General features: G+C 53.7%; 1 protein-coding gene across 1 annotated transcript in view; it reads left to right on the plus strand.

The window, feature by feature from the left end:
* The window catches only part of MN1 (MN1 proto-oncogene, transcriptional regulator), a 43,207-nt gene extending 22,064 nt beyond the window's left edge, over positions 1-21,143 (plus strand). The window contains exon 2 of the mRNA XM_068563199.1: positions 20,780-21,143. Coding sequence (XP_068419300.1) covers positions 20,780-20,961 — 182 coding nt within the window. The 3' untranslated portion in view covers positions 20,962-21,143. The remainder of the gene's footprint in view (positions 1-20,779) is intronic.
* The last annotated feature ends 1,093 nt before the right edge of the window (positions 21,144-22,236 follow it).

A 22,236-nucleotide genomic window follows, 5' to 3' on the forward strand; every position in this document is an offset into this window, starting at 1 on the left:
ATACCCACTTCTTAGCATCTCTGTTTGTGTAAGGTTTGGAAAATCAGTCCCTTGCTAATGTTAGGAAACTTAGAAAAAATCACAGCAGCAATGCTAATAACATGTAAAGCATATTAATCTCACTGTATGTGGATGGTGATGTGTTCTCCATGGGCAGTTATGAGACAAACCATGAGTCACCCTTCAAAACTGTGCCTGGCTGGGAGGAAGCACCCATGACTCTGACCTGCTACTTTGTCATTGGCCTGGGTCAACAACGTGGGACAGAAGTGACCCGTACCCTGTAGGACTTTGCTTCTTGCTTGTGTTTCTCCCCAGATCCATGTGACAGTGAGCAAGTCCGTTTGCTGGAGATTTTTTCCTAGATTTTGCTCTTGGAAAGAAATCTCTTCTGATTCTCTGCCTCAAGCGTTAATTTATAGTTTAATCAAACAAAGCTGGGGCGGGGGGCAGTGAAAAGGGTACATATAAGGAGCAAAATCCTATCTGCCCAGAGTGGGGTACATCCATGTTCCCCTTGTGTTTTAAAGACTGGTGCAAAAACTTTGCAGGCCATTCCCCGAGGGACAGAAAAACATCTCCAGCTGTGGTTCCCCAGGTGTTTGCCCCATCTCCCTCTCTGCCGTCTACCCCCCTCCTCCTTCTTTTTCCTTCTCTGCCTTTCATTCCTGGAACAATTGTCCGGGCCAGTTCCTTTGGGCTTCTCCACATTCCCTGCCCAAAACAAAAACCATTCTTAACCCCAGATGACCAAGGCCTGTAGTCGTTTTGTCTGGTATGTGGCGTCCGCCTGGGGTTGGGGTTAGATGCATGCTTCCAATTTATATTCGGCGTGCCAGCTTCAAGGGGAGCAGGGGCTGGGGGAGAAAAGGCTTCAAGGAGCGGAGAGCCCAGAACTACCAGATTTCAAGAGGGGAGAGAGAAGGACCACAAGCTCAGGGTCTGAGGCCAGCCCAGGGGGCACAAGCCAGCGGATTCTGGGTCAGGCCAGTCCCCAGCCCTTCATACCCCCTGCCCCCCTCTACTTGTTAGCCACATTGTGGACTTCAGATTTTCCTCTGTATTCTATTTGGTTATTATTAATTTTTAATGAGGTCAGACTGAAAATCCATCTGCTTGGGCCTGCCTGCCTAGGTTTGAAGGCAATTAAACTGGAGACTAACCTCTTAATTAGGGTTTCCCTGTGTAAATCTCATTTGATAAGTTCCTTATCATCCTTGGCTTTAACTGCAGCGTGGCCTCGAGAGGGGATTGAGCTCCCCCGGGACCTCTAAGTGAATCCCCCCCAGAGAGGCTGCCCCGCTCTGAAAACGGGGCTCTTCCAGCCAGAACCTCCCCCAGGAAGGGCTGGGAGAGAGGCCCCTTTCAGGGTTAATTAATCAGAAAATGTAGTGGTACCCGGTGATTCCAGAGAACTTGTCTGCCACCTTTTCATTCTTCTGTTCCCCCTTCTGCCTCCCTTCTAGGTCTTTCTTTAAAAAAAATTTTTTTTGGGTGAACTGAACTCAGTTAAAGGAAATCTGCAGCATTCCCCCTCCTTCCTTGCCACCCCCCTCCTTCTACCCAAACTGTTTGTCTGTGTGGATGGTTAAATTTTTTTCCTTCCCTTTTTTAAATACAAGTGTGGCTGGGAGTGGAAATGTCAGGGGTCAGGCTTCAGGCAGCGGGGAGCAGGGGGGCAGCCTCAGCTGCTGTCTTTGCCATTCGGGAGAAATCAGAGCTGAGCTTAACCCTTTGGAGCCCAGCCGCTGCCTGTGGGTTCTGGGCACTTCCTCCTACTCCTTTTCACTAGAGTCAGGGGACTTTGTCACCGAGACTTCTTTTTTAGGGTTTTGGGCTGAAAACTACTCCTGTGGAGTTGGGGGGAAGGGGAGTCACAGTGCGACTCCCACATTCACTGCACTAACCCCGTCAGCATCCCAGGAGGCATCCTACTTCACAGATGGGAAAACTGAGGCCCAGGAGGTGTGGTGACACACTGAGTCTCCCAGCTGATAACAGGTGGGGCTGGGATTGGGGCCCAGCTCTTCTTGTTCTGAACCTTTGATTCCTATTTACTGGAGGCCCACCCCCCCCCCCCCCCGCAAACCTCGAGGGTCCAGTAAAAGGAGAAGCCTGACTCAAGGATGGAGTTTGGACTCCTTAATCACTCTGCAGCCATTGAAAGGGCAGGGGGGCCAGTTTGAGAGCCAAGCTTGTGCCAGTGCCTCCTCTGAGCCACCCATGGCATCCTCACCCCACCATGAAGCAGCTACTTCTGTTGACCCATTTTACAGATGAGAAGGGTGAGGTGCAGAGAGGAAAAGGACCTGCTTGTGGGTGCGGCCGGCAGGTGGTGTAGCCGGATCTTCCCCCCCAACACCCATCTTTCTGCCCATTGGGCCAGGCTGCCCCTAAGCATGGGGACACTGACAGTCCATGGAAACAGGAAAAGCAGTACAGAGCTCGTGCCTCGAGACCACTTGGTCTCCATCACCCAAGGAGTTGCCCAAGGGCAATGGCGAGACCATATGGTGTTGATCCCCGAGCCTCGGTTCCTCATCTGTGAAGTGAGGATGATGGCAGTGTCGACCTCGCGGGGTTCTGTAGGGGGGGCTATACCCATTCATACACATTAAGCCTTATGATCAGTGATTTGTACCTGGTAAGCTTCAATACATGTTACTTGTTGTTATTATCATTATTTATTCCTAATCATGGAGGGAGAAAAATGTAGGCACTGATGAAGTCCCAAAGGGAAGAAGCCCCATGTTATGATCAACACCTCTTTGGACAGCCAGGAGCCAGTGAGAGTTGGGAGTGGGGGGCTCTGACCCAGCCCAGTTCTAGGGGTTGACCTTGGAACCCAGCTCTGTGGCTCTGGGCAAGTCACCTCACCTCTCTGTGCTCCCGTGGTGAGGAGGGAATGCCAACTTCCTTGGTGGGCAGTGGGATGAATCTGGACCTTGAGACTGCAGGGGGAGCAGAGGAGGGTTGCTTCATCACTTTGCCTTTAATTGGGCAGCGGCTTTGTGATCCACCCTGCTGGCTGGGCCTCAGTTTCCCTGTCTGGAATGGGGAAGCTGCTATGAAGCTTCGAGGAAGTGATACACCCAGACGTGTTCGGCAGCCTCCAAGAAAGCTGCTTAGATGTCAGGGATTATTAGAATAATAGGAAGTGGGATCGTTCTCTGCAGAGTGGAGGGAAATCTGAGCAAAGGGGAGGCACAGCACCCGGCAGCTCCACAACGGTCCAGGGGTCCGTTTGCTCGGTATGTGCCCCTGAGAGGGTACCTTGAGGGTGGTGAGTGATAGTTATGTAGATAAAAGGACCAAGATGATGTTTTGGGGCCTGAGTTTGAATCTTGGTGCCCTCTTTTGCTGTGTGGCCTTGAATGAGTCATTTTGCTACCCTGTGCCTCAGTTTTCTCATCTGTGAAGTGGGCATAGTAGAGCACCTATTTCCTAGGGTGGTTGTGAGGCCTAAGTGAAGTGAGGCATTCAAAGTGTCAGCCTGGCCTCCCACACGATGCCCTGCACTTGGTCCCCAGGCACCGGTCAGCGTGACGACTCAGGCTGAGCTGAGTCTGGAAAGGTCTTTGGAGCCGCCTGAAGCAGAACTTGAATTCTCTCCTTGCCGGCCTGTGGCCTCCCTTCCTCCCTCCCTCTGAAGCCAAAGCCCAGCATCTGTTTCCCCAGGAGCTGTTTAATATTCCGCCGCGGTAAAATGAACTCACTGGAGCCACCCGAAAACAGCTGAATGAACCCCCGGCGCCCGGCGCCCTTTCAGAGCAGCTTCAGACCCCCCTTGGGCCTCGGGGAGGCTGGCAACGATAGCAGCTGTGGGAGAGGGGGCCCCCTTTTCTTCTTGGTGCCCGGGGGAGCCTGTGCCCCCAAATGGGGGCTCCTGGAGGGCCGGGTTGGGAGCTGGAGCCTGGGGAGGGGTGGCCTGGGTTTCCCAGCCTGTTCGGGGCCTCATTTGTACTTCTTGGCTCAGAGGTTCTGTGTGTGAGGCCTCCGTGGGGAGGCTGAGAAAGCTAGGCTTTCTTCAGATTCTTCTCCTGATCCTCCCCCAACCCAGCCTCAAACGGGGGCCCGTGGAGGCAGGAGGCCCCAGCCTGCATGCAGCGCTGCTGGATGATGACGATGATGAAAGTGCGCATCCTTTGAGCATTTGCTGAGCGCCCCTTGTGTTAAGTGTGTCGTCTGCACTATCTTATTGACTCTTCAAAACCACCGGGGCAGTTTACTGTCCTTATTCCCATTTGACAGATGAGGAAACTGAGGCCCAAGCTGGCTTGTCCAAGATCATACCGCTAGGAAATGGCCAGGCAGGGCTTCAACCAGAGTCTTCAACCAGGCTCTCTCCTTGGTGGCACATAGATGTCTGCTCCTATTCCTTTGGGATCCAGTGGCCTCCTCTGTAAATGGAGGGCATGGGGGGTGTGTTCTAACATGCCCACCTACAGGATTGCCCTGAGTTAAAGTGACATCATACGAGGAGCATTTCACACAAGCATACAGTTGGCACTCACTGAAGTGCTAGCCGTTATCTTCACTCAATTACTTTGTGATGCCTGTTGCTTGTTCAGTCCCAATCTCAGCAGCCTCTCCCTTCTCCCCTCCCGTGGTTGCTCCTGGGGGGCCTCAGTACTCACCCCAGCTCCCTCGGAAAGCAAATGATAACAAAGTGCTTCCAGGTAAAGCTGAATTAATTTCGTGTAATTATCCTTGATAAAATTAAATATTACTTACAATTCGTCTTGGGCAATTTCTATACCAAGAGGTGGTGAAGCATTGGGGTGAGAACAGGCTGAGTTGGCGCCTGCTGGGCCAGGTGCTGGGCTTGTTGGTGGCTGGGTGTGAGCTGCCCCCGAAGGTCCTTGACACCAGGACTTAAACCCGCAGTGGTGATTTCTCCCCAAGGTAGAGAGTGCTGGGGAGGCCTGAGCAGGAGGACACAAACAGCCCCTTTCCCCATATTTTATATCTGAGGAGACTCAGCAAGCAGTACCGGGCTTGGTTTTTCCAGCAGATGGCCCTACATGCGTCCTGTCCCGCAAACCTCTCTGGAAGATCCCAATAGTCGACCTCCAGAAACGGAATCCAAGGTTTAGTGTTTTCTCCCCAGGGTTCAAAGCCCAGCAACACCACTTCCCAGCTCTGGGACTTTGGCCAAAACACCTTCTTTCTCTGAACCTCAGTTTTTCTCATCTGTAAAATGGGGGCAATTTTGATCATTCCATGAATTAATGTGGGGGATTGTGGGATTCATCTGCTGTGCTGGCCAGAGAGGACTTGGGGGAGTGTCTTGTAAGATGAGACCAGTGATTGTCTTGGGTTGGAGTGAGGACTATGGAACTGTGCATGATCAGTGCTGAGTGCTCTGAATGCCAGTTATCAATATCAGATTATGATTGTCAATTAGTGATGATGTGACCTTGGGCGGGTCCCTGTAGATCTTCCAATCTCCCTTTACTCATCATCTGGAAAACGGGAATAGTGATGTGTACATTATAGGCTGTCATGAGAATAATGGAAGGTACTGGTGAGAAGTGAGGCTTGGGGTCAGCCACAGAGCAGGTGATCAAGAACCTGGCATCGTCACTATTGTTGCTAATATTACCATCACTCTTCTTAGTCTTTAGTCACTGCATTTCCTGGCCTCTTTTTTGAGGATTGTGAACTTGGACTATCCAGAGCTTTCATGGGGGAGATGTGAAGGGGAGAACAGGAAGCAGGAGATGTGGGTTTTAATCCTAGCCTGACCTTGACCCATCGTCTGACCTCAGGGAAGTCACTTTATTTCACTGGGCCTCACTTTCTTCCTCTCTGTGATTGGACTAGGTCAGATTTACAGATTCAATGTCAAGTGCTAATCTGGATGGATTAGTTCTGGCTGCCTAGAGCATTGTGTTGAGATAGACTCTGAGGCTGTATCTGGGTTACATGGGAGGGAGTGCCAAGGCTGATGAGCAATGTCTGCCGTGAGCTCAAGAGGAAATAAGTTTCGGTGTGAGTCCCAGGTGGTTGATGATCCTGGAAAACATGACCCTTGTGGCTCCTTCCGGCCCCAATTTACCTCAATCTATGGAAGCTTCCTATCTGAAAGATGATAGGGCTTTCCTTTTGTAAGAAAACTAGTAGTCACGGCAGCCGCTGACGCAGATTGGGAGAGACTTTGTAGATTATAATTCTGGACCAGCGCTGTCCAATAGAACCTTCTGCAGTGACGGAGATGTCCTATATCTGCACTGCCCAGTACGGTAACCGCTAGCCACAGACAGCTGTCAGACACTTGAAATGTGGTTAGTTGTGAATGAGGAATTGATGTTTAAATTTTATTTAAATTGAGAACAATTAATGTGGCTAGTGGCTACCACACTGGACAGCCTGCTTCTTGACTCCTAGAGCCCCTGAATTCGTAGCGGCCCCCAAGATCATCAGCTTGTTACACCCCCAGCGTGCCATGGACTCTGGATGGGTCGCTGCGTGAAAGCCTGTTGCTGAGCAGCAGCCACCTGCCCCCAGGCAGCCGGAAACCACCTCTGCAAGAGCGTCGCTCAGGTGGGTGAGCTCTGCACAGGACGATAAATGCTTTTCCCTTCTGCTCCGCTCGCCTCCCCAGGGGGCCTGGTTCCCCAGGACTCAGACCCTGCAGTGGGCAAGGCCTGGTCTGGATCAGATCCCCCCGTCAGGTCATGACATGGAGGCCAGCATCTCCTCATCCTGTGGTACCCCAGGAAACAGTCAGGTGTTTCCAGACACAGAGTGGATGGGCCAAGAGGGAAGGCCAGGTGATGGCCTTTAGGAGAGGGAGAATCATTTTTTACTCTTTCCTTCCCTTCTCTCTTCCTTCCTCCCTCTCCCTCTCTTTCTGGTGTGGGGCAAAAGTAGAAAGCCTTTGGAAGCTGACTTGGCTTCATCCTGCCTTGGTCACTCCCTAGCTGTGTGATGTTGGGCAAGTCACCCTGCCTCTCTGAACCTGTTTCTACATCCTTTAAAAAGGAATAACGTGTGTACACACAATGAGCCAAACAAAACCCAAGGGCAAACACTGAAAAAAAAAAAAGGAATAAGAGCTCCGCCCTCCAAAGATTAACAAGAGGATCCAATGCAGTGATATGCAAGAAACGTGTAAAGTGGTGTCTGGGGCGTGGTTCCTTTCCCTGGAGGGTAATTTAACTGATTCCCATGCCTGGTGTCAACTTAAAGCTCATCTCAGAGGTTATCCCAGCAGGTCCAGGCTCAGGGTCCATAGGCAGGAAGGGTGGCCGCACGAGGGTGGTGGTCGGGACTCCCTGTGTCATCGTCCTCCAGCAGGAGGAAATTGTTGGCATTTGTCAGCCGACCCTTCGCGTTTTTCTCTCCATTAAAGGCACCTGCTTCTTGTGCCTTCCTCGCACACCGGTGGGGTCTAAAACAAAAGGGGAGAATTCTAACCTCCAGACTTTGAAGGAAATCCGTTGGCTGGGTTGGGGATCTGGAGAGTAAGTGGCTGCAATTCCTCCATTTCTGGATAGTCTGGAGGGGGTGGCCCTCCTCAGTAGATTTTGGGCAGGGGCAGCGGGCAAACCTCCTAATGAAGTCTTGCTTCATTGGCACCCAGGAAGCCTTGAAAAGCTCCTATTTAGGTCTGTCTGGAGGCCCAGGTGGTGTGGTTTGAATCTTCCTTATTTTAATGATTCTTTAGGGTTTGTTCCTGCCCCCAGGAACTGGTACAGTCAGCACATATTGGTTGAGAGACCTCTATGTGCCAGGTGCCAGGGCCACAGTGGTGAATAGGAGAGACAAGCCTCCTGATTTCACGGAACTCACCTTCTAGAGGCAGTAGCACAGAACAGGACAATTATGAGAAGTTGGGGTTAGCACCAGATGTTATAGCCTGGTGGGCATTGGAGCCCACTGAGGGGCTTGGAGAGACCCACCTGAGTAAGGAGAAAGTGGAATTGTTAGCTAGGTGAAGGAAGAAGTGACAGTAGTGGTCCAGGACAGGGGAGAGCTGGCAAGAGTAGTGTTGCCACCACTTGGTGACAGCGTACTGCAAACTCCACTGTGAAACCTTCTGAATGAGGAGACAACTGAGTGCTGGCTTTAGCAGGCAGGCCAGAATCCTCTGATTTGGTCACACTTGTTCCCCCAACTTAACCCTCTGTGGCCTCAGTTTCCCCAGTGTACAGCGCCAGCCAGCCCAGTCTTCCTAAGATCCAGTTCTGCTTTCCTCAGAAGATCACAGGGACAAGGGTCTGTGACCTCTGCCATGGGAGGAGAGGCACTGAGTCTTAATCCTGCTTCTCCATGCCTGAGACATAGGCCAAATCCAGAAAATCCTTCCAAGAGGTGGGGTGCGGGTGTTGCAGAATGTGTCTGGCCCTGGGAAAACGTGACAGAAGGCGAGACTGGGGTCGGCTTGGTCACCTAACCCCCACCCTTGTGCCTGCCTCTTCCCACACTCCCTGTCTGGAAGGAATGCCATGGCCCCTGCCTTCCAGGTCGACCCCAGAGACACACTGTGTGCGTTGCACGCCCAGCAGGAACACACAGGGCCGAGCCAGTCCCCTCCGCCATTCCAAGGTAGAGGTTAGCTAGCATTTCCCATCAGTCTATAGCATAATTTAGGATGGGGAACATATACTTGGGTGGCTTCTTTTTTTTTTTTTAATTAGTTAATTAATTAATCTCTGGCTGCGTTGGGTCTTCATTGCTGTGTGTGGGCTTTCTCTAGTTGCAGTGAGCGGGGGCTACTCTGTGTTGTGGTGCGCGGGCTTCTCATTGCGGTGGCTTCTCTTGTTGCGGAGCACGGGCTCTAGGCGCACGGTCTTCAGTAGTTGTGACACGGGGGCTCAGTAGTTGTGGCTCTAGAGCACAGGCTCAGTAGTTGTGGTGCACGGGCTTAGTTGCTCTGTGGCATGTGGGATCTTCCCAGACCAGGGATCGAACCTGTGTCCCCTGCATTGGCAGGCGGATTCTTAACCACTGTGCCACCAGGGAAGTCCCTTGGGTGGCTTCTTTAGGTCATAGAGTTACAGGCCTGGCAGCCGGGACTCCTGACACTTACAGTGGCAGCCCAGAGAGGGCAAGCGATGCACCTGAAGTCACACAGCCAGCTTCAGGTAGGGCTGGTGCTTGTCTTCCTGGAGTAGGGGAGGAGAGCCTAGGGTGGAGGGAAAGCAGGTTGGGGTTTGTTTTTGGCAGACACACCTCTAACCCAGAAAGCCCAAGTCCGGACCTATTGGAACCCCTGGGTGGGTGTGCCAGGCCGGGCGCCCCAGGAACTTTGGTCCCTGTTGTTTGGATGGGAGTGACCAACCAGCTTCTTCCAAGCCCAAACCAGCTTCTACTGGTCCACCCGTCTCCCTTCCCAGGCCAAGCAGATGCCACGGGGTGGTTAAAAGAATACAGACTCTGGACTCACACAGACCTGGGTTTAGATTCCAGCTCTCCACTTTCTAGCTGTGTGACCTTGGTCCTCATGGGGCTGTTGAGGGGATAAATGAGATCAGCCAGTGAGAAGGTCCTGGCCCAGCCCCGGGGTGGACTCTCTGCCTGCCTGGCCTCTCACCGTCCACTTTGCGCATCACTCTGTCCTTCCCTGAGTCGAGGCTGAGCTGAGAGGGGGTACTCCGGGGCTGTGAGTGCTGGCTGGCTGCCCATCTCCTCCCGCCTGATGTGGGCGACTCGCATTTCCTCAGAGAGCTCACCTTTCTCCTCTTTCATTGCATTTATGGACGTGCTTTAGAATGATTAAAAAAATTTTTTTTCTTTTCACAATAACCCCTCTCCCCTACAAGCAGCATTTTACTGTTTTATTAATTTTTAAGTAGGAAGGCAGGACGGTTTCCACTATAGCCAGAGAAGGAAGACCAGGGCCACATGAACGGGGAGGACATTTCTGATTCCAGAAGGGTCACCATGCAAGTCCTCACAGATCAGAGTTGTTTACATACAAACACCTTTCTCAGGAGCATGTATTGAGCACCTACTGGGTGCCTGGCTGCTCCTTCCTACTTGTGTGAACTTGGACAAGTGATATCACCTCTCTAAGCCTCAGGTTCAGGGGTTGGCAAACTTTCTCTGGAAAGGGCCTGATAGTAAATATTTAAGGTTTGTGGGTTATACAACCTCTGTCACAATGACTCAGCTCTGCCACTGTAGCATGAAAGCAGCCATAGACAAAATGTAAACATTTGTGCATAGCTGTGTTCCAATAAAACTTTATTTATAAAGACAGACAGTGGGCTGGACATACCCCGTGGGCTGTAGTGTGCTGACCCTGGCTGGCTCTTCGTCTGTGAAATGGGGCCAAGAGAATAGAAGCTGCCCTCCAGAGTTATGGTGAGGAAGGAGTGAGTTTAAAAGAACAAACACGTGATAGGTGCTAATTAGTTCTTGTCTGTTGGTTAATTCTATCAAATGTCAATCTCCCAGCAGCGCTGCCCAGTTGGTGTATGGTCTTATTTCACAGGTAGGGAAACTGAGAAGGAGAGGGATCAAGTGACTTGCCCTCAACCCTTCTGCTCATCAATAGATGACCTGGGATGCAATTCTGCCCCCTTTGTGCCCCAATTTCCCCACCTGTTTCCTCAGAGAGGATTCACTGATGTAAAAGCACAGGGCATGATGATCTCATCCGTTGTGCGGAGGGGACGTGGAGGCACAGAGAGGTGGAGTCTTTTGGGCCACCAGCTGAGACGTGGCAGGGCTGGGATTAGGACCCAACCTGGGTTTCTTGGAGACGTGGGTTACAGGCGTCTGACTCAGAAGCTGCCAGGGAGGAATGGCAGGTCCAGCTGGACCAGAGCTCTCTCAGAGTACCATTCTCATGGGGCTGCAATCCAATCCTCCCACTTGCTTAGAGTTGGGGAGCAAGGGACCTTGCTCCCAATAAGGGGGTGTGTTTCTACGTCGGGTGTCCTATGCCAGGGCCGGAATGGATAAGGTGCAAGCCTCTTGTTAATTCTGACAGATTCCTGATGCCCCTCCCCTGCTCGAAAACCTTCTTGTCTCCTCTTTGCAGGAACAAAGCCAAACGCTTCCAGTCCTCCATGACTGACTCCATTTGAGCTTTGCTGCCTCCTCTTCCTCTGGGTCCCCCAGGCCCTAAATCAGGGTCCCTGGGCTGGCCTCTTGCTCTTCTGAAACAGTCACAGCAGGGCTTGGAGCGCCCCCTCTCGCTTCTCTTGATGCAGAGCTCTATACTCATCCTTAAGTCCCCCTAGCGTGTCCTCTCCTCTACAAAGTTTTCCCGGATCCCCACCCGTCCCCGGGGTCCACTTTGCTCCGACAGGGATTGTCTCTGTTCTGCAGTTCCGTGTTTATCAGAACATCTCTCCACCAGGCTGGGGGTTCTCTGAGCCCAGCGCCCAGCACACAGCTGGGAGCACGTGTTTGCTTGTGATGCTTTAGCTGTTATCACCGTCTCGAGGACTCCCTCTTACAGGCTGCCCCAGGCCCGGGTTTGGGGAAATGATTATGGTAACTGGATATTGAGCATCCCCTGGACACCAGGCATTTCATCCGCCTCTCCGCAAGGCAGCAATGACCAAACTCACTTTTTAGGTAAAGGAATGGAGACTTGGGGAGTCAAAAGCAGCTGATCATGGGTCACATAGCCCGGCAGTGACAGGGTTGGCATTTGAACCTAAGCCTCTGTCTCCAAAGTGCATGACTATCCCATGACTGACCCCCACGCAGAGCCCTTCCTCGAGACGCAGTGGCGCTATGGGAAGTTACCTGGGCCTACAGGCCACTTGCCTCCTTGCCGACCTGCCATGGAAAGAGCACAAAGCTTCCACAGCCCAGTGGATGGGTGACCAGGGCAGATGCCCCCAAGAACCGCCACCCAAAGCATCAGTGCTTCGAAAACTTACTTTTTAAAATTCAGACTTGTCACTGAATCTATTTTTTTTTTCCAATGGGATGAAAGGAATGCGGTTCTAATCCTATAGAAATACATGTGTATATTTGTCTTGTTTTATAAAGATAATGGTTGAATGGCTTACCGCACACCAGGCAGAGTGGGGAGCTCGGTGAGGGGGTTGGCCCTGGTGTAAAGTTACCCCCAGTGTACAGGTAGGATACTGGGGCTCAGAGAGGGACAGTGTCCTGCCCAGGGCCACACAGCACTGGGCCCAATGTCATGGGGGTGAATTGTGGGTGAGAAGGCAAGAAAACAGAGTGGGAAGGGCTCTGCTGGAGACTGGGCTGGAGAGAATCTCCAATATAATAATCATACTAGAAATACTAATAGCAGCTACTATTTCTTGGGCAGCCTTGGTGCCTGGCAGTGTGTTTAGCGCTTTGCTTGCATTATCACTGGACTCTTCCCAACAGCCCTATGAGAATAATACTGTCTCCAGCCCTATTTCATGGGTGAGAAAACTGAGGCTGGGAGGAGTTAACATCCCCAAAGCCAATCCTGAAGCCTGGTGCTCTGGACGCGTGGTGCAGAGCTCCCCCTGCACAAGCACCCTTGATGCACCCCTGTGGACACTGTCAGAAGGAAGGTGCAGGCTGAGGGGTCGGCTCACGGCCCTCCAGCCTGTCATGTCTCGGCAGCAGGCAGGCGGGGAGTGGCCCGGGGGGTGCACAGGGCTGCATCTGTCACAGGTCATTGGCCACGTGGCCGCAGGCGCCAGGAGAAGGAGCCTGATGGAGACACTCAGGCCAGGGAGAGGGACCTGCCCCGTCCATCCTTGGGCTCTGGTCTTCAAACACCACCCCAGTGCCTCCTCCTTTGGGGCTGGGGAGGATCCCTGGAATTCAGGCCCCCGCCCCAGTCCCGGGCCGGCCCCCAGCTCTCAGCAGCCTGGTTCCGGTGATGCCCTTGCTGCTTCGCCTCAGTGGAGCCCTCAGCCAGTTCTCAATCTAAATGACAGCTGCCCTCAGCCAAGTCAACTCCAATTAATTTCCGAAGGCTTTCAGGGGCCTGGCTGAGCCTCTCCCCAGGCTGAGCTACCCCAGCGGCTGGAGCGAGGCCCCTTCCTCACCCTCATGGGGCCTCCCGATTGTTGGTGGGGGCCCTACCAGCCCCTCAGGAGCCCCCATGTGTGCCGTGTGCTGCCCCCCATCTGATGGGGCCAATGTGGAAATGCTCGGGCAGCGTCCATGGAGAAAGCACTGAATGGGGCCTCGGGTTGTGTCCTTGGCTGCTGTGTCACCCGGGGTCCTTCTCATCCCATCTGTGTGCTTTAGGGCCCTTTCCCCAAAAGCAGGAGTGTTGATCCAGAGAGAGAGGGTGGGGGGGAGGGAGGGAGGGGGAGGGGGAGGAAGAGAGAAAAAGATAAAGAGGGAGGGAGAGAACAAGAGAAAGAGAGACTGAGCAAGAAGGAGAGGGGGGTGGGAACGAGAGAGCCGGAGAGAGGAGGAGGGACAGGGTGTACCTGCCGTCTGGCTGCGACATTTTACTTTTTCCTGTGACTTTGGCATCAGACAGACCTGGGAGTGACCCTGGTTCTGCCACAGGCCGGCTGTGTAACTGTGAGCCAGTGACGTCCCCTCTCTGAACCTCGGTTTCCTCCCCTGTAAAATGCCCTCTCTCCCTGGGTGTTGGGTTGGTCCAATGAGATCGGCCAAGGCCCGGCCCCATAGGGAGCCTGAGGTCAGTGTATCTTACTGTCCCTTGTTTGGGGAGGGCACCTGCCTTAGCCTCCTGCCTTCTTTGAATGTAAAATCTGATCACCCCAAAGGGATAGAAAGATTCAGGGGGCTTGTACATCTACTCACCACCATTCATTTCTGAGAGGACCAGATAGGCCTGGAGAGGGGGAGTGACTTACCCAAGGTCACACAGCAAGCAGGTGGAGAGCTGGGATGAGAATGTGAGTCTTCATTCACATATTTCACAAATCCTTATCAGGTGCCTACGGCATGCCAGGGCCAGAGAGACCTCGGGGAGCCCCATGGGCGTGTCTGCTCTCAGGGTCTCCATCCAGGCCAGGCTTGTCTGATCTCTACTGGTGGGAATGTTATCCCCTTCTACAGGTGGGGAAACTGAGGCTCAGCAAGCTGAGCTTGCCCAAGGTCATGGAGCTGGTGAAGGGCAGAGTTGAGACTCAGAGGGAGGAGGTAGGATTTCTGAACATCCAGGTTTCTGAACATCCCAAAGCTGCCGGGTATGGGGAAGGAGAGGGGTGGGAATTTGGGTGTGCCGTCTTCCTGCACGGTTGGTGGCATTATAGACCATCTTTGTGCCACCTGACATCTGGCTTAGAGTCGCTGAGTCCCCCAGACCCCGTCTAGCTCTCTGAAGGAGGGGACACGACCCAGGGACTGAACGTGGACAGGCAGCCAAGGCGGGGTCCTCCTTGGGGTTGTGAGGCTCTGCAGAAGGATTCCAGTTGGGGGATGGGGACCAGTTCCACTAGGCTTGGGTCCCCCACATCCCCAGGGGCGGGTTCTTGGAGATGGGCCTTTGTGTTGCCTTAAAAAAGCCTTGATCTTTGTTAACCACCGACGAGACTCTCTACTCCTGCTCTGATTGCTTGTGGCCTTTACCTGATAGAACCTGCCGGAACTCGGTGAGGACCCGGGTGCTGACCTTATCCTATTTCGTAGAGAAAGAAGCTGAGTCTCAAGGAGGAAAAGTGACTTGCCCAAGGTCGCCCTGCTGGGAAAAGTGCCAGGGACCGAGTTACAGACTTTGGTCATCTGACTCCAAAGTCTCCCCATGATGTTTTCCATCTTGGTGGCCTGTTGCTAAGGGGCTCGGAACTCAGGATTCCCCCCTCTGCCCGGGGAGATGTGTCAGCGCTTCCCTGTAGCCAGTGAGGCGGTCGCTGGTGGTGGGGTGCCATTTGCAAGCGGGGGGTGTTGGAGAAACGTCACCATGAGGCTGACAGCCAGGTAGATGGTAGGAGTCGGCAGAGGTGAGAAGTGTGTGCTAGGCGGAAGAAACATCAGGAGCAGAGGGGTGGAGGTGGGAAGGGTCAGGACTTCTTCGAGAGACGGTACAGCTGAGAGGTGAGGCTGGAGGCCCAAGATGGAAGCAGGCCAGGTCATGGGAAGCTGGAGACTTTATCTTGGGGGCACTGGGGAGCCATGGAAGTTTTAAGCAGGAGAGGGGCCTGCTCTGGTTGGTGCTTCAGAGTTTCTCACCCGGCTCACAGGGGAAGATGGGCGTGTGGGTCAGCGTAGAAGCAGAGAGAGCAGCAAGGTTGTCACTGCAGGCAGGAGTGGGGGCCTGGACCAGGGTAGGGGCAACGGGGCGGGAGAGCAGTGGATGAATTTTGGAGGCAGGCTGTTCCCTCCCTGGTGCTTGACTCTAGGTTTGGGGAAGAGTGATGCCCAGAGCTAGCCTGGGTGTGATGGCCCGGCCTTTCTTGGAGATGGGAGCGTCTGGGGGGACATGGATGTGTCTGGGGGCCCTAAGGGACTCCCGGGCTGCAGGACAGAGGTGCCGAGAACAGGTGGCTCAGTCCTGCGGCTTCCAGGCCGGCCGGCCTGCCTCTGCTTCCGGGCCCAGTGGCCCAGCCCCCAGCTGAGTGGCAGCTGTCACAGACACCAGCGTCTTCCCCCCCACACCCCCTGCCAGGTCCAAATAAAGGAAAAACCAAAATACATTTCCCTTTGTCGGAATCTGGCGAGGGTGAGCCGGCGAGAGTCATTCGCTATTGTGTTCTGGGGCCCACACTGCTCCTTACATAAGCTTCAGGTTAAAAATACGCATGGAATTCTCATTTGCCTCTCTGCCTGGGATCGCACCCCGGGGGGGGCCCCCCAGCCTCGGAGGGCAGGGGGTGGGGCAGGCCCCTGGCACCCAAGGAAACGAAGAAACTGCCCCACACACAAGGCGGGTGCGCGGCAGTATTAGCTCTGCCTGCCTCCGAAGCCCTGGGCTGTTAAAGTATAGTAACTATAATAATCCTAAGAGCAGCTAACCTCTTCTGAGGGCTCATCATGTGCTGAAGTTTTCACACATGTGATCTCACTTCATCGTCCTCCAAGCCTGTGAAGTAGGTTCCCATTTTACAGCCCAGGTTAACACCTTGCTTAGGTTATACCCTGGATTAGCACCCAGGGAGCCCCTGACCTGGGTGCAACTTGGAGCCCACCTTTGACCCCCATAATCTGGCCTTCCCTCTGGGGGGCAGAGGGACAGGAGGTGGCCCGGCAGAAGCCCCCTTTCTGAGGGTTTGAGGACAGAGTGGTGGCTGTGCGTACCGCCAAGGCAGCACTTCAGCTACTGGGGCGGGGGGTGGGGCAGCTACCCCCACCCCCTCCCCCCCTGGAGCTGAGGATGCCTGAGCACGTGGCCCACCCAAACTGGAACCCATTCCCGGGGATACTGAGTGCAGAGCAAGGCAGTGACAAGGCCTGTTTTGCTGACTTTAAAAAAAAAAACTCAGCCCCCTCCATGGATGGCACCTCCAGAAGTGAAATTAACAATGAGATGTCCCCAGGTAAAGACATGCACGTCTTTTCCCTTCTCCCTTTACCTCAGCCGTGGCCAGCCAAAGGGTCACTCAGCCGTCCCAGTTAGCACTCCAGCCAGCCGTCCCAGCCCCGCTGGTCCCTGCAGGCTGGTCGACAACCGCACAAGGCAGTCCTCCCGGTGCCGGTGGGAGTGTGCTGTGTGCTAAGCACTGTACATGGATCATTTCACTTAATCCTCGTAACTGCCTCCATGACGGCCAGTCCTATTATTTCCCCCATTTCCTAGGACTGAGGTTCTGAGAGCTGAAGTGATGCACGAAAGTCCGTGCTCCCCAAACGGTAGGCATGATCATTGTGGAACCCGTAGGAGGAGTGGAATTCCATCCGTTATTCACGCAGTCACTTTTTGGGCACTGGCTCAAGGTTCTTTCCTTTCCTTTGTGGAATTTACTATCCCCTTTGTGGATGGGGAAGCACTGAAGACAAAATCTGATGTGGTCTCATGTTGGCGGCAGGGTGAGCCCAAAGCAGCTGGTACCTGGATAGCTTGATACCAAGTCTGCAGCGATCAGCGAGGGGGTTCTGGGAAGGGGCTGGATGGATCAGCCAGGCCTTGTGCACGTGGAGAAAGGGCGGGGAGAGACTTTGGGGGGAGGAAGAGCGAGGCATCCCAGCTCCAGGCCCCGCCCCTGTGCGTGGGGACTCAGGTGGTCTGTTCTGGCCAATAGGGGGATGACCTTAGAAACCGCCCCATGGTCCTTCCTTGCTGTGCAGGCATGCCATCCTGTCCTGTGAACTGGAAGCCTCTCATCTCAGCCCCTATGCTGCCCGGGGTGAGGCACCTCATGGTTATACATTTTGAGTCAATGTCACCCCTGCCTCAGGAACTGACCACCCACAGGCAGGGCATCATCGGCTCTTTCTCTTGTATGGTCTCCTCCAGCTGCCTTGAGCCAGGCCCATGGGAATCACCATCCCTAAGTTACAGATGAGGAAATGGGGGCCAGCTGCCGAGGTTGGGGGACCCGGGATTCCATCTCGGCCTGACCTGTGGGGAATCCTGGGCTAACAGGAGAGGGCCGGTCCCAAAGCTGGTGACCTGGCCTCGGGTGACCCCTGGGCAGCTCCCTGTCCCTTGGGGTCTCAGTCTTCCCATCTGTCAAATAGGGCTGAGCGGCCCTTCACAGTCAATGCACAGGCCCCAGCTGAGCTGAACAGGCCAAACCTGCCCCTCCCCCACACAGCCACAGTCTGACAGGGGAGACTGACAGCCAACAGTGGAAAACAGGACAACACCCATCAGGTTCTGCGGTGTCTGCCAGTGCCGGGCGCTGAGTAACTCCAGGGTCTCCCCAGCCCTGGGAGCTGGGCGAGGGGGCGGTTTTATCTCTGGGTCCCGGTGTGGGGGCCGGCATGCCTGCTGCCCTGAGGAGCGGGGACGGAGGGCCTCTCCTGGGCCAGGCCGGGGCAGGCCCTGACTTGAGGCGGCTCCCGTGGGACTGATTTATCGGCAGCCACTCGGCAGCCCAGGGGAGCCGCAGTCCTAGGGTGTGTTGGGTCCCCCCAGCTGGAATGAATCCTGCGGGAGGATGAGTTTGGTCATGCTTGGGTTGTCAAGAACTGAAGAGTCATATTCTCTCCTAAAAGCATTCCCCATGGATACCAGACTCGCTTGTTTGTTCCAGGCAGAGGCTGGGGAATCCTGTGCCCATGCTCTGTGATGTGGGGCAAGGCCCTCACCCTCTCTGAGCCCCAGGTGCTCCCTCTGAAGTGGGGAGAAGGGTCACCCAGCTGCCGGGCTTGCTGGGGGATGGAATTAGATAATACACGGAAGTGTTCAACTGTGTGCCTGCGACGCCCTCATTAAATCCACCCCAAGTAAGAAGAGCAGCTGTCTGTGGTTTTGGCGCACGGCATGCGTTTGAGTCGTCTGTAACTTGGGAATAAAACATCTTTAGGAAATTTGGCCATTTGGAGCCGTCTGGAACCACTGCTGAGCAAACCCAGCTCCCATGAGAGCCCTAGTCCTCCTGTGTCTACCTTCCTGGTGCTTCAGCCACAGAGCAAGGGAGCCGGGTGTCAGGAGCTCACGTGTGGGTCTTGTCTTTGTTTAGCTGTTGCAAACTTTGGCAAGGGGCCTCGGTTTCCTACCTGCAAAATGGGCACAAGCATTGCTGCGTTGGCTCCTTGAAATAATGTGTGTAAAGTGAAATAAGGAACTCCTTTCAGAATTTCTCTGTCTCTCTCTCTCTCTCTCTGACAGATGCTACCCCTTCCCCCAATCTAGATCTCACAATGTTCAGAACAAAATTCCTTTTGCAGGTATTAAGCAGCAGGGTGTTCCTGGGAGCAAGGCAAGCGTGGGCTCAGGAGCAGAGGTGTGAGGGCTGTGCATCAGCATGGGTGGAATCCAGGGCCCACTGTGGGTGAGGGGACCCTGAGTCTGGTATCTCTAGCTAGCTGGGGTCACAGCATCCCAGCTCCACCACCTCTAACCAACTTTGGAACCTCAGGCTCAGAACCTCAGCTTCCCCGTCCATGAAATGGGTACAAAGACTCCAGTTTTATGGGCAGGAACATGCCCAGCTGGCCAATCTCAAGGAAGGGACAAGGCTTGGAGGCTTCTAGATGGTTGCAAGGACCCCTCACCTCCTGACTCCCCTCCCCTACCTCAGACATGAATGACAGTCCCAGCAGCCGTGTCTGGGGATGTCTCTGTATGCCAGGACATCTGTTACAAGACCCCAAGGGAGACAGCCTCACCCCCACTTTGCCAGTGAATAGAACTGAGGCTCAGAGAGGGAAAGTGTTGGATCCCATCCACACAGTGGTGGGGCTCGGATTTAAGCCGCGGTCTGTGCCTCTAAGATGACTGTGCTATGATACTGTCTCCCAGCTTCACCGTCAGATGCAGGAGGAGAGGAAGACAGTGCCTTGTTTCCTGCGGGAATCTGCAGGCTTACACCACGCCTGGCACACAGGAGGGACTCAGCTTATTAATTGAATGAAGGAAGGAAGAGGCAAAGGAGAGAATCTTCCCTCCCAGCCCCAGCTCCTCCCAAGAATGCAGGTCCCAAAGCTGGGTGTCTCTGGGGCTCCAGGGTGGGGACCCCAAACCCAGTTAGTCACGCCTGGCCTTGGTTGCCTGGGCCCATCCCTCTGAGAGGATTTTCTCTGCAGGCCATGGCTCAGCTCTTGGGGGAAGCCTCAAGGCGGATCCCAGAGGGCGGGATGGGCGGGGTGACTCCTGCTTGGCACCGGGCCCTGGCTGGGCCTGCACAGTGTGCTGAGGAGGGCGGGCCGGTCGTGGAGTTCAGTATCTGGGTGTGCTCCCTCGGCTGGAGCTGGGTCCCCACCCCCAATTCCAGCTTTTCTCACTTCTGCTGAGTCAGAAGTTCACCATCAGCCCATCTTCAAACCCAGCTCTGTCCCATCCTGGCTGTGTGAACTTGGGCAGGTCACCTTGCCTCTCTGAGAGTCAGGCCCTGAAAAAGGAATAATGAGAATAATCATGATTCAGTAGGCCTCAGAACAGAACTATTGGTCACTGGGCAGCAGTAAACTAGAAGTCCTCTGAAATGACTGCTCCATTCCTTCCCTGCCTCAGGACTCCCAATTCCTTGTTCTCTTCTAATATAATTCGTGCTAAGGTGTGAATGGTTGTCAAATTTCTTTCCTGTCAAGTGAGTCTAATCCAAACATTACTATGGTCTGTGCTGTTTCTGGTGCTGTGTGACTGAATGAGAAGGAAATTGAGGGGATTTTCATTGAGGGTGTAGGAGAGGAATAGACCCCCTCACCCTTATCACCTAAAGTCCTTTCATGCAGCAGCTGGGGAGGGGCAAAGGGCACTGGTGTGGTTGGGGAGTCCACACTCTTAGTCTCTGTGGCTCTGAGCAGTTTGGCACTGTGTAAGGAAGTTACCAGCACATAGCAGGCCCTTAGCAAATGTCTGTCTGGAGGATGACAAGAGAATGGGCTGTATTCGAGACCTGGACAATCCTCCCCTCCTCCGTTTCACTGCATCTGATGAACTCCTACACATCCTTCAGTGCCCAGTTTGGATGTGTCTCCTCCAGGAAGCCTTCCCAACTTACTTCAGGTCCAGTTAATCTTTTGGGAACTCTAGTCCATCAGAGATGGGCAAACCCTGAGTTTATCTGGCCTAACTCTCCTATTTCCCAAGGGGGAGGGGAAAAACAGACCCAACAGGAGGTCTTCCCTTAGCTAAGGTCTCACAGCCCAAGTCAGAGATGACGGCAGGAGGACTCAAACCAAACATCTTTAGATCTCCTTAGACCATCTTTAGGCATGAAAAGAGGGCCTGGACATGGCCTCTCTTCTGCTTCTGCCACTTTACCCCCATTAGGGCCTCCTGCAGAGTCAAGCACACAGCTAACGTCCTCTCTTCCTCCTTTCTCTGCAGCCCACGACCTCCCTCCGAACAAGGCCTCGGCAACCCAGCCCGGCAGCCACTTGCAGTGCCTGTCTGTCCACTGCACAGACGACGTGGGCGATGCCAAGGCCCGAGCCTCCGTGCCCACCTGGCGGTCCCTGCACTCCGACATTTCCAACAGATTCGGGACATTCGTGGCCGCCCTAACTTGAATTGACGAGAAATACCCCCTCCCCAACCAGGCCCTTCCCTCCCCCTTTTCTCTCCTCTCCCCCCTCCACCTGACCCCACCCCTACCCGCCCTGTTAATTTGAAAGGGCCACTATTGCTGAGTGGATGATTTTTTTTCTAGGTTGGTACCTGCTTAGTGGCATATGGACCGGAAAGGGTTAATTTAAAGGGAGAAAAAAAAAAAAAAAAACCTCAAAAAATTTTTTAAAAAAGAAATTTGTCTGCCACGGTATGTTACCAGTGTTAACCCTTCTGCAGTTAGCAAACTTTTGCTGAAGCCTTTTTCCTGCTAGATAATTCCCATTTTTCTGTAATCTTGGCATACGTTTTTTAGATGACCTCTTTCCTTGTTTTATTTTCGTGCTGCTGTATGTCCAAGTATTGTTATTTCATAATAAGACAAGAGTTGCTTTCCTTTTTTATTCTCTTTTAGTCTTGCTCCTCCCCACCTCCCTCCCCACTGCCTGTTTTTTTTTTTTTTTTTTTTTTTCCTTTTTGCTTTGTTCACTGCTTATTAAAATGGAAATCCTGGAGAATAGTAGTTCTGGAATATTGCCGGGTGAGAGTCAAATTGTCATCACAATATTATATATTGACACCCAACTGTCATCAGTCAGGCAGGAGCCAAACAATTAATGCCCCCCTTAGGTATTCCGCCTGGGATTTTGTTTTGTCTGTTCCCTAAGAAAATAGAGATATATTTTTTCGTTCCCACAAACACACCCTCAGCCTTCAGCTCCGTTCTCTCTTCTGCTGGAAGCTGCCTTTCACTGCCATGGAGGTGATGACGTATCCAGGTCCGCTCTGTGGGAAGGAGTCGGAATGTTCAACAGTGGTGTTTTCTCTCCTTTTCTGGGCCTCTGCACGAACGCCCAGGCTCTGAATTTTCACGCTGTGCCGAGCAGCCCTCGTCCGCGTGGGGATGGTGCCTGTCCAGCTTGCAGAGCCTCTAGAGGCTGCAGGCTCCCAGCTCTGCTACGGCCAGGTCGGCTGGGTCTTGGGTGCTGGAGTTGAAGGATCAATTCTTAGCCCTGACCTTTCCTGACATCTGTTCCCAGCCAGGCATTGGGGGAAGAAGGAACAGGACTGGGTTATCTCCCCCACGTCTCCCGTTCCATCTCCAACCTGGGCAGCCCCCCATCCCTGGGAAGGACCAGGCTTTCGCCAGCACTTTTCGAGGGGCTTGTTGAGTGAAGGAGCCCCCAGGCTCTGCCTACCAAGCCCCCTTCCTCCAAGCCTGTGTGTATCCTCTGCAG

This window comes from Eschrichtius robustus, chromosome 14, assembly GCF_028021215.1.
Source record: "Eschrichtius robustus isolate mEscRob2 chromosome 14, mEscRob2.pri, whole genome shotgun sequence".
Lineage (NCBI taxonomy): Eukaryota > Metazoa > Chordata > Mammalia > Artiodactyla > Eschrichtiidae > Eschrichtius > Eschrichtius robustus.